This window comes from Thamnophis elegans, chromosome 12 (genome assembly GCF_009769535.1).
Source record: "Thamnophis elegans isolate rThaEle1 chromosome 12, rThaEle1.pri, whole genome shotgun sequence".
NCBI lineage: Eukaryota > Metazoa > Chordata > Lepidosauria > Squamata > Colubridae > Thamnophis > Thamnophis elegans.
This window is the reverse complement of record NC_045552.1, coordinates 46,213,772-46,224,569: the sequence shown is the minus strand read 5'-3', so window position 1 is coordinate 46,224,569 and position 10,798 is coordinate 46,213,772. Positions and strand designations below refer to the sequence as shown.

General features: G+C 41.0%; 1 protein-coding gene across 1 annotated transcript in view; it reads left to right on the top strand.

The window, feature by feature from the left end:
- Positions 1–3,675: 3,675 nt before the first annotated feature.
- Positions 3,676–10,798, top strand: part of LOC116515950 (endothelin receptor type B-like) — a 19,492-nt gene continuing 12,369 nt past the window's right edge. Inside the window, exon 1 of the mRNA XM_032228278.1 lies at positions 3,676–4,165. Within this exon, the coding sequence (XP_032084169.1) occupies positions 3,722–4,165 (444 nt within the window). The 5' untranslated portion in view covers positions 3,676–3,721. The remainder of the gene's footprint in view (positions 4,166–10,798) is intronic.

The following is a 10,798-nucleotide window of genomic DNA, read 5'->3' as shown; positions in this document are numbered from 1 at the left end:
GAGGGATGCTTTTTTTTGTAAATTGCATTAATCTCAAGTTCTTTCTTGGTCTTACATTTTGGAGGTATACTCAGTGAAAACTAAGTTTAAACAAGTGGGGAACACAAACAAGTGAGAGCTGGATCCTATATTTACAATCTGTAGCCAGATAGGTGCAAATCTTCTTTGCAGAAATCATCTACCAGCCTAGTAACAGAGGTTTTCCAACTCTGGCCTACAATGGTTATCAATGGAGACCGAGTGGAGGAAATGGCTAGTTTTATGTTTCGGGGTGCAATCATAAAAGTAGACCTGACCTGGGGCGCTCACATTGCAACACTGGTCAAAAGAGCCCAGCAGAGATTATATGACCTGAGACTTCTCAGGAAACAACAGAATGGAAAACTGCTGGTGACCTTCTACCACTGCACCACAGAGAGTATTTTAACTTACTGTACCTGTGTACAGTTTGCCAATTGCACAGTGGCAGAATAGGACGGTGCTCCAGAGGGTTAACACCATTGCCCAGAGGATCATTGGTTGCCCTCTCCCCTCTTTGGAAGAGCTTTATAGCCTCTGCTGCCTTAAGAAAGTTCAAAACAGTCTTAAGGATCCATCTCATCCTGGGCACCCTTTTTTTTTTTTTGAACAATTACCACCTGGCAGATGGTACAGGATAATAAAAACAAGGACAAATAGGCTGAAAAAACAGTTTCTATCCCAGGGCAGTAACCATATTGAATTCTACGGTATAGTGCAATATCGGGTTTTCAATTTCAATTATATAGAATGTAAAGGATGTTTGTGTTTTTATTTTTATAGTTATATTGTACACTGAAGACCACGTCTCATTTCATTGTACCATGTGCAATGACAATAAAGTAAACTAAATCAAACTAATCTTGCAATTAAATATGAGTTGAGATCCAGGATCTGTTTTAAAAAGTTTTGTAAATATAATAGGAAAGTAATTGTACAGCCATCATTTTGCAGAAAGAATTATACAAGGAACTGCTATATTGTTAAGTTTATATTATTAATTTCAGTTTCCAAGCAACTTACTACTTTCCAAAGAACTACTTTGTCTTTTATTTAGCAATGAGGAGCCAGTTTGGTGCAGGGATTAAGGTACTGAGCCAAGGTGGCGCAGTGGTTAAATGCAGCACTGCAGGCTACTGCTAGATCAGCAGGTCAGCGGTTCAAATCTCACCGGCTCAGGGTTGACTCAGCCTTCCATCCTTCCGAGGTGGGTAAAATGAGGACCCAGATTGTTGGGGGCAATATGCTGACTCTCTGTAAACCGCTTAGAGAGGCCTGAAAGGCCTATGAAGCGGTATATAAGTCTACTGCTATTGCTATTGCTATTGCTACTGGCCTAAAACTAGGAGAGCGGGAATTCTAGTCCTGTCTTAGATTTGAAAGCCAGCTGGGTGATTTTACGCAAGTCAATCTCTCATAGGGTTGATGTAGAGAAAATAGGAGGAGGAAGGTGTGTTGGATATGTTGGCCACCTTGAGTTGTGTGTGTATGTGTATATGCACAGGGTAAAATCTTTAAAACATGTTTAAAAATTTACTCTGCATTTGCACAAAACAAGAAATAACATTACATATCAGATCCAGCAATTTTCGATCTACTAAGCTGTTAGTAAAGAGATGCGGTGGCTCAATGGCTAAGACGTTTAGCTTGTCGATCAGAAAGGTTGGCAGTATGGCGGTTCAAATCCCTAGTGCTGCATAACGGAGTGAGCTCCCATTACTTATCCCACCTTCTGCCAACCAAGAAGTTCGAAAGCAGGTAAAAATGCAAGTAGAAAAATAGGAACCACCTTTGATGGGAAGATAACAGCATTCCGTGCGCCTTTGGTGTTTAATCATGCCAGCCACATGACCCTGGAGACATCTTCGGGCAGCGCAGGCTTTTCGGCTTTGAAACGGAGATGAGCACTGCCCCCTACAGTTGGGAACGACTAGCACAGATGTGCGAGGAGAACCTTTACCTTTACCTTAAGCTATAAGAATAAATCAGAAAGTATGTGGACAGAACTGAAATATAATTTAATCTAATTTACTGTTTGTATAAAATTAAAAGTCCCAATGACTTCATCTTTAACTGAAAGATGTTTCTTCTTTCTAATAACCAAGACAGTGTCCCTCATTTTGACCTCCCGCATTCAGAATTAACTTCAACATATTTTGATGATATCATGCCTTAATCAAACCCAACTAGATATTAGGAATTGGTAACTTATCCCATACACAGTACAATTTTTATATGTCCTTGCTATCATGCATGCTGTGGCTGGATGGGACTTGAAATAGCAATAGCACTTAAGACTTATATACCACTTCACAGTGCTTCACTGTCCAAGCATTTTATAGAGTCAGCATCTTGCACTCAAACAATCTGGATCCTCATTTTACTGATCTTGGAAGGATAAAAGGCTGAGTCAACTTTGAGCCGGTCAGAATTGAACTCTTGGCTACAGGCAGAGTTAGCCTGCAATAATCCTGCATTCTAACTACTGTGGCATTACGGCTCTGGTGGCGCAGTGGTTAGAAAGCATTACTCCAACCAAATAATTATTAAAGGGAAAATAGGTTGCTTGCCTTTGTGCTATCCATTGTTATTGAAGAATGGCTTTCTCTTTCTCCTTACAAAGTGAAAAGTGTAATTGAAGCTCATGATTTTGAGTTTTTGAGGAACATTACTGACATGCATGGGCCAAATGTAGCTCTCTGTGACAACTTTCTTAAGTAAAATTTCATTAGTTGGCACAGAAGCAAATAAAGAAAGAACAGAGCTGTTAAGTCAACAGAAGGTCTCGCTTCCACCTTCATTGGTATGGCAGATGCTCCTGGTGACATTGGAGGGAAGGGATTTAGTACTTCCCCAGATCTTACGTAGTTTCCAACACTAAATCCATAAGGGTCTATTCTATCAAGAGGAATAAATGACACTTGTAAGACTGTGTGCCCAGCTTCCTATTTGCTTAAACATAGCAATAGCAATAGCAGTTAGACTTATATACCGCTTCATAGGGCTTCCAGCCCTCTCTAAGCGGTTTACAGAGTCAGCATATTGCCCCCAACAACAATCCGGGTCCTCATTTTACCCACCTCGGAAGGATGGAAGGCTGAGTCAACCCTGAGCCGGTGAGATTTGAACAGCCGAATTGCAGAACTGCAGTCAGCTGAAGTAGCTGCAGTGCTGCATTTAACCACTGCGCCACCTCGGCTCATCACCTTATCATCTGTCAATTCTAATGTTTTCCTTATCATCATCTTATCATCTGTCAATTCTAACGTTTTCCTTTTAACTTGGAATGTCACATGTTCTATTTTTTTTTAGTTTACTTCTTGTCCTTTGGAAGCTACAGAAGCAGATACCTATTTATTTGCAACCCTAGGGTTTAATTCATCAACTTTAATAGCAAAATTCTATGGTAATAGAATAGTAGAAGCAGTAGAAGAGACTCTGAGATCCACTCAAATAGGGAGTACGTATATAAGACCCATGGGCTCTGTGGGTTACTTATCCTTATCCTCTATGAACAATAACCAAATGAAAAGAAAGCCATGCTTATATTAATATCACTTTTTATATTTTCTCTCTTGTTATCCAGATTCTTTGTAAGTGTCGTCCACCTGCAGATGATAATAGGACAACCGTAGGAGACATCGTTAATACTGCAATGCTCAACACACACAAAACTGTGTGGGTTTTTGACCTTGGCTTCCCCATGGGTAGACATCTCACTACTCTAGTGTTGGCCTCCTGCCTGATCTTGAGTGTCTCCAGCCAGACGGCCAACAGCTTCAAAGACAGCACCATATCTTTAGAGATTCTGGGAGAAGATCCAACTTTCAAGATAATCCAAGCAGGTGTCTTCCCAGATCAGCAACTCCCCTCCAACCAGTCGAAGGACTTTTCTGGAGATGCCACCCCACAAGGTCCTCTACCAGTCATGTGTACGAAGCCAACAGAAATCCGGGAAGCCTTCAAGTACATCAACACATTTGTCTCTTGTACTATCTTCATCGTGGGCATCATTGGAAATTCCACCCTGCTCAGGATCATCTATAAGAATAAGTGCATGAGAAATGGGCCTAATGTCCTCATTGCCAGCCTAGCCCTTGGAGACCTCTTCTACATCCTCATTGCTTTGCCCGTAAATATGTATAAGGTATTTATTTATTTTATTCATCCACTTACCATTGCTATTCAACTGGGTTTATCACATTGCTATGACACCCTTCCTTTCAAATCCAGCTCCACTTGATTGATCGGTGAGATGAAGTCAACAGAGGCTTAGATATAAGGTTGGCAATGGTAGCAACATGCATGATGTAGAGATGCATCTGCTTGGGATGAAGCCAGGAAGAGTCCATAGAAATTGGTACCATCCATGTAGTAGCTACAGAAAATTCCCAGTCTGATCCCTGATGTCAAGTGATGGTGAGTTATCGTTCTGTAGCGCAACATCCAAAAATTGATCAGATGTTATAAGGGCAGTTGAAGATGGGTCTGAATAGCAGGGATGCTAATGGTCCTTTTCAGAGACCTGGCCATCTAACCTGGCAGGTCCTGCTGCTTTTGTGACCTATAGATTGAAATAGTACAGTCCAACATAAAGAAAGAGATGTATGTTTAGATTAATGAAGAGAAGACTTAGGAGGGACCTAAGCAGGGATGGGTTCTGGCTGGCTTTACTGCCGGTTCACTTGGGCATGTGCTGGATGGCCACCATGCACGCTGGATGCACAGTTCAATTAAAATTGTTCTGCGCATGCGCAGACCTTAAAAACAAGATGGCAGAGCTGATGGTGCCGACCAGGGAGCTGGTTCTGGGGTGTGGCAGGCCTGGGTCGCTGCCGGTTCCAGCGACCCACACAGCCATACCACTGCCGGTCCCACCTGAATTGGGCCAAACCAGTAGGAACCAACTTCTGGACCTAATAGCCATCTTCCACTACTTAAATGGTTGTTACAGGGAAGAGAGCATTGATTAGGGGTGACATGATAGCAATGTTCCAATATTTGAGGGGCTGCCACAAAGAAGAGGGAGTCAAGCTATTCTCCAAAGCACCTGAAGGCAAGATATGGAGCAATGAAAGGAAAATAACCAGAGAGAGTACCATCCTAGAACTAAGGAGAAATTTCCTGATAGTTAGAACAATTAATCAATTAAACAACTTGCCTCCAGAAATTATGAATGCTCCAACACTGGGAGCTTTTAAGAAGGGACTGAACAACCATTTGTTTGAAATAGTGTGGGGCAAGGGTCCCCAAATTAGACAAGTTTAAGACTTGTGGACTTCAACTCCCAGAATTCTCCAGCCAGGGTGGAAACTCATCAGAGGGAGATCCAACCCGAAACTAAGGAGAAATTTACTGGCAGTATGAATGATTCATCAATGGAACAGGTTGCCTCCTGGAGTTGTGGGAGCTCCATTGTGGGAAGTTTTCAAGAATAGATTGTCCAGGATGATATAAGGACTACTGAGGGGGTTGGAGTAGAAGACCTCCAAGGTCCTTTCCAACCCTATGATTCTATGAAAGGGACAAATATGGCTAGGAAACGTAGGATGGGATTTCTATGGGCTGAAAATATCCTTCTGGTGGGGTACTGAAAACATTCTGCTCCTGTCACCCGATAAATATAATCTTACTGACTTCATAAACCAGAAAACTTGCATGTGGAAGAATAAGGAGAACTGAAAGTCATTGCTAATATCAGAATTAAAGCATGGAGCATACATCCTACTCAGTGATGAAATTCATTTTTTTTACTATTGGTTCTGTGGGCGTGGCTTGGTGGGCGTGGCAGGGGAAGGATACTGCAAAAACCCCATTTCCACCCCATTCCAGGGGACGGATACTACAAAATCTCCATTCCCTCCCCACTCCCGGGGGAAGGATACTGCAAAATTTCCATTCCCTCCCCACTCCTGGGGGAAGGATAATGCAAAATCTCCATTCCCTCCCCACTTCTTGGGGAAGGATAATTCAAAATCTCAATTCCCCCCCTCCACTCCAGAGAAAGGATATTGCAAAATCTCCATTCCCTCCTCACTCCTGTGGGGAAGGATACTGCAAAATCTCCATTCCCTCCTCACTCCTGTGGGGAAGGATAATGCAAAATCTCCATTCCCCCCCACCACTCCAGAGGAAAGATATTGCAAAATCTCCATTCCTTCCCCACTCCTGGGGGAAGGATACTGCAAAATTTCCATTCTTACCCCACTCTGGGGCCAGCCACAGGTGGTATTTGCCGGTTCTCCGAACTACTCAAAATGTCTGCTACTGGTTCTCCAGAACCTGTCAGAACCTGCTGAATTTCACTCCTGCCTGTGATTCTAAGAAAGTGACAAATATGGCTATGAAACATAGGATAGGATTTTTGGGGGCCAAAAATATCCTTCTGGTGCGGTACTGAAAACATTCTGCTCCTGTCACCGTACCGACTTCACAAACCAGGAAACTTGCATGTGGAAGAATAAGGAGAACTGAAAGTCATTGCTAATATCAGAATGGAAGCGTGGAGCATACAGTATATCCTACTACAACATTATTCTTCCCTACCACCACTAGTAGAGCATTGCAGTAGAAGGAACAGTAGAGCTATTGTCCAAGAGCCAGAATTTAATCAGATGTCAAAACGGAGTGAAATGTGACTAAATGGGAGGCCTCTAGGCCAAACTATCTGTGAAACATAATTGTTTCACATACTCCATCTTCCCAGATATTTCTGTTTGGGGTTTTTTTTTTTTTTTACACAATCATCTCCTTTGAATGTAATCAGAAGTCAACTTGGCAAGGATTCCAAAAAGCAATCTCCTTTAGCAATTAGACTTAGCAATTAGACTTATATACCGCTTCATAGGGCTTTCAGCCCTCTCTAAGCGGTTTACAGAGTCAGCATATTGCCCCCAACAACAATCCAGGTCCTCATTTTACCCACCTCGGAAGGATGGAAGGCTGAGTCAACCCTGAGCCGGTGAGATTTGAACAGCCGAACTGTAGAACTACAGTCAGCTGAAGTAGCCTGCAGTGCTGCATTTAACCACTGCGCCACCTTGGCTCTAACTTGGCATCTGTCAAGAATATATGTCCTATAGCAGTTGGAGTTTAGAGAAGAACCCGATTTAGTTCAATCTGGAAATGTCCTTGTGGAGGATGTATAGGATCCAAATATTTTGAGATCCTTTGGCTGCCATCCCTCTCACCTTTTGCCTGGAATTAGCTTTGCACCTGTAACACTGTTCTCAGTGGGGGTTTCAAAAAATTTTCGAACCTACTCTGTGGGTGTGGCCTCCTTTGTGGGAGTGGCTTGCCGGCCATGTGTTTTCTTTCTTTCTTTCTTTCTTTCTTTCTTTCTTTCTTTCTTTCTTTCTTTCTTTCTTTCTTTCTTTCTCTCTCTCTCTCTCTCTCTCTCTCTCTCCCTCCTTTTGTCTCTGTCCCTTTTTCCTTTTTCTTTCTTTTTTCTTTCTTTCTTTCTTCCTTTCTTTCTCTTTCTCTCTCTGTGTGAGTGTGTGTGTGTTTGTGTGTGTGTGTGTGTGTGTGTGTGTGTGTGTCAGTGGTGGGTTTCAAAAAATTTTGGAACCTCTTCTGTAGGTGTGGCCTGCTTTCCGGGTCCACTGGTGGAACCTCTTCTAACCGGTTCGGTAGATTTGACGAACCGGTTCTACCAATTTTTTTTTTTTTTTATAATTTTTTTTAAATTTCATTTTCATTTTCATTTTATACAATCACTTATATACTGTGCATAAAAAGAAAAAAAATCAATAAATCTTCCACCATGGAAAACCAAAATAACACTTCAATCCCCCATACACCCTTTCTTCTCCCCCTCCAACTTTCATTTCTCCCCTCCAACATTCCCCTCTTCTACTTCCCTTCCCCCTCAGACATCTCCCCTTCCCTCCATCTCACCCTCCTTACATTCTCTCACTCCCTCTTTACTTCTCCCTCTTCTTTCCCTCTACTCCTCACTTTGGTGTATTTCTACAATTCATTAATCTATTCAGCTTATATTTTGCACTAAAATTAAGAAAAATAATAAAAAAAGGAAAAAAAAAATAAAAAAAGTAAAAAAAATAAATTAAACGACAGTATACAAGTGCATTCTTATTATTCTGAAAATTAATACTGTATTTCCACCCTCCCCCCTCCCCCCAATAAACCCCCCTCCCTAACCCCCTTTTGACTTCCCAGGTCCCATACCCGGCATAACTCTATATCAAGCACAGTCTAGAATATATTGAAGCCAAATAACTTTAAAATTAAAAAATGAAAAAGAAAACAAAAACAAAAAAAGGGAAATAGTAAAAAAAGAAAAAGAAAAACAAAACACACACACAAAAGAGGAAAAACAGGAAAAATCAACAAACTCTCTACATTAACTCAGCTTCCCATCATCTTTAAATCTTAAACAATATACCTCATTCCTAATTACAGTTATTTTGTTACTTGCAGGATTTCATACTATATTAGAACCAAGTAAGTTAATCAAATAGAATTCTCCCTTTAATTTATCTTTTTTATCCAAATATCTGTAAAACCATTTAAAGACTCAAATGCTTCTTTCGTTTTTCTTTTCCAACACCTCCCATCCTGCCTTTACCCACGTCCACATATAAATTTTTTACCCTCCATCCTGCCTTTACCCATGTCCACATATATATTTTATCCTCATCCAATACTCCTCTCATATACTCCACCTTCCTGGAGACTCTCCAAATATTCTTTCTTAACCTTATATTCAAATAGCAATTTATACAAAAATCAGCTTACATTCTGACTCAAAATAATCTAATTAAACTTTCACTACCCTTCCATCTACCCCGCGCCTCCCGACTCCGTTCATCCCAAACCCCAATTCAAGAAAATCACAATCTCCGCTCTCCTCGCCCCGAAGGATAATTCGTGCGCAATTTAAATTAGAGTTCAAATGAGTCTTATATAGGTCCCATACAATATATGTCCATAATCAACACCGCTTCTTTCAGTCTCGATATCTCATCATCGATATACAGCTTTGCCATTTTATACCAGACAGTAAACATGAAATTTTATTCAAACTAAAAATTTAAAAAGTATTTTAAAGGCATAGCTGGATCTTTATTCTTTACTCTTCTGCCCTTCCGGAAGAGGAAAGCAACACCCTCCGCCTTGTAGCCACGTGTCCCGCTGCTTGTCTCCTTCTCCTTGTCTTTCTCCAAGTCCGGATGATTCAGGAAGTCCCGCCTTCAGGATCTTGTAATAAAAATCTCGGGCTTCACTAACAGAATTAAGACGATGTTTTTGATTCTCAAATGTGACTGTAATACCAGATGGTGCTTCCCATTTATAATGTATCTGAGAATTTCTGAGTTCTTCAGTTAAGAAAGTGTAGTCTCTCCTTGCTCTTAATATTTGAGATGGTATTTCTTTAAAAACAATCAAGTCCTGTCCATCAATTCTCAGCCTATTATTGTAGAACTTCTGTATTATCGCATTTCTGGATTCCCTTGTGGTGAAATATATAATTATGTCCCTCGGAAGCTGTCGCTGTTTTGCTACACACGAATTCTGGTGATAGATTTTTTGAATCTGCCAATCAAAGTTAGATCCCGGGCTTCCCACCGAACGGCTGAGAGCCTCAAAAAAGGTCTGTTTTAAATTCTCCTGTTCCTTTTCACGCAATCCTCTAACTCTTATTGCAAACGCAGTCTTATTATAATTTATCATGACAAGTTGTTTTTGAGCATTTTCAATTTCCTGTTGTAACGTTTGAATTTTAGATGTCAAATTAGAATTAGTTTTTTCCAAGAATTCCAATTTATCCTCCATTTCAGCAGTATAATCTGTCATAACTGTCATAATTCCGATCATATCCTCCTTTGTTTGGGCAATTTTAGCATCAAATTTATCATATAAATCCGATATAAGTTGATTAATTTCCTGTCTGAAATTTTTAAGGATTTCAAAAAGAAATTCTTGTGTTAACAAGTCTCCAGTAGAGGGCGTAGGAGGCAAGGGCAGCGACTTTATAGCAATATCTTGAGGTGTATTATTATGGAAGCGCTTGGACTGCTTCGATTTGGGAGCCATTATAAAAAAGGGCGAACAAACAAACAAACAAACCAACAAAGTCTCTGCTCCCCTCCGTTTTAGATGGAATACTATTTGTGAACTTTAACAGTTAATAAGGAGAAGTCTTCAGGAGAGTAGCGCTGGTTGAGTACGTCACGTATCAAGCACAGAAGCTATAAAATCACCATCTTGTAACGCAACTAGACAAAGAAGCCTTTTGCAAAATTGAAGCTGGTATTTTGAATAGTAATAAAAAAGATTTCTCAGGAATGGTCCCCGCTCGGATTGATTTTAAATAGCTTGGCTTTGTCCTGAGGGGGGGGCAACCTGCCTAGGGCTGCAAAAAAAGCAGCTGAGAACAACTGGCTGGAGTAAAAGCTCAGCTATTGTTGAACCTCTTCTCCATTCACAGCGGGGGGAAAAAGCTGTGAATTACAAATAGATCCTAACGACTGAACTTCTCCCTGCCTCTTTCTGCCAGAAAGGGGAGATATCTATGGATCTTATAAGATATACAGACCAGAACTCTGAGAGGAGCTCCGATGAGCTCCCGACGGCGACAGGCTCCTCCCCCGGAAGTCCTGGTTCTACCAAATTGATGCAGACTGGCAGGAACCCACCTCTGGTTCTCCTCCTACTGACTTTGGTCATTGCTCCCACAGCTTTGCTCTGCAAAAGAAAAAGAACAGAAAGTTCAGCATTACCAGTTTTAATTTTTTTTTAACAGGAGGTGGAGAATATT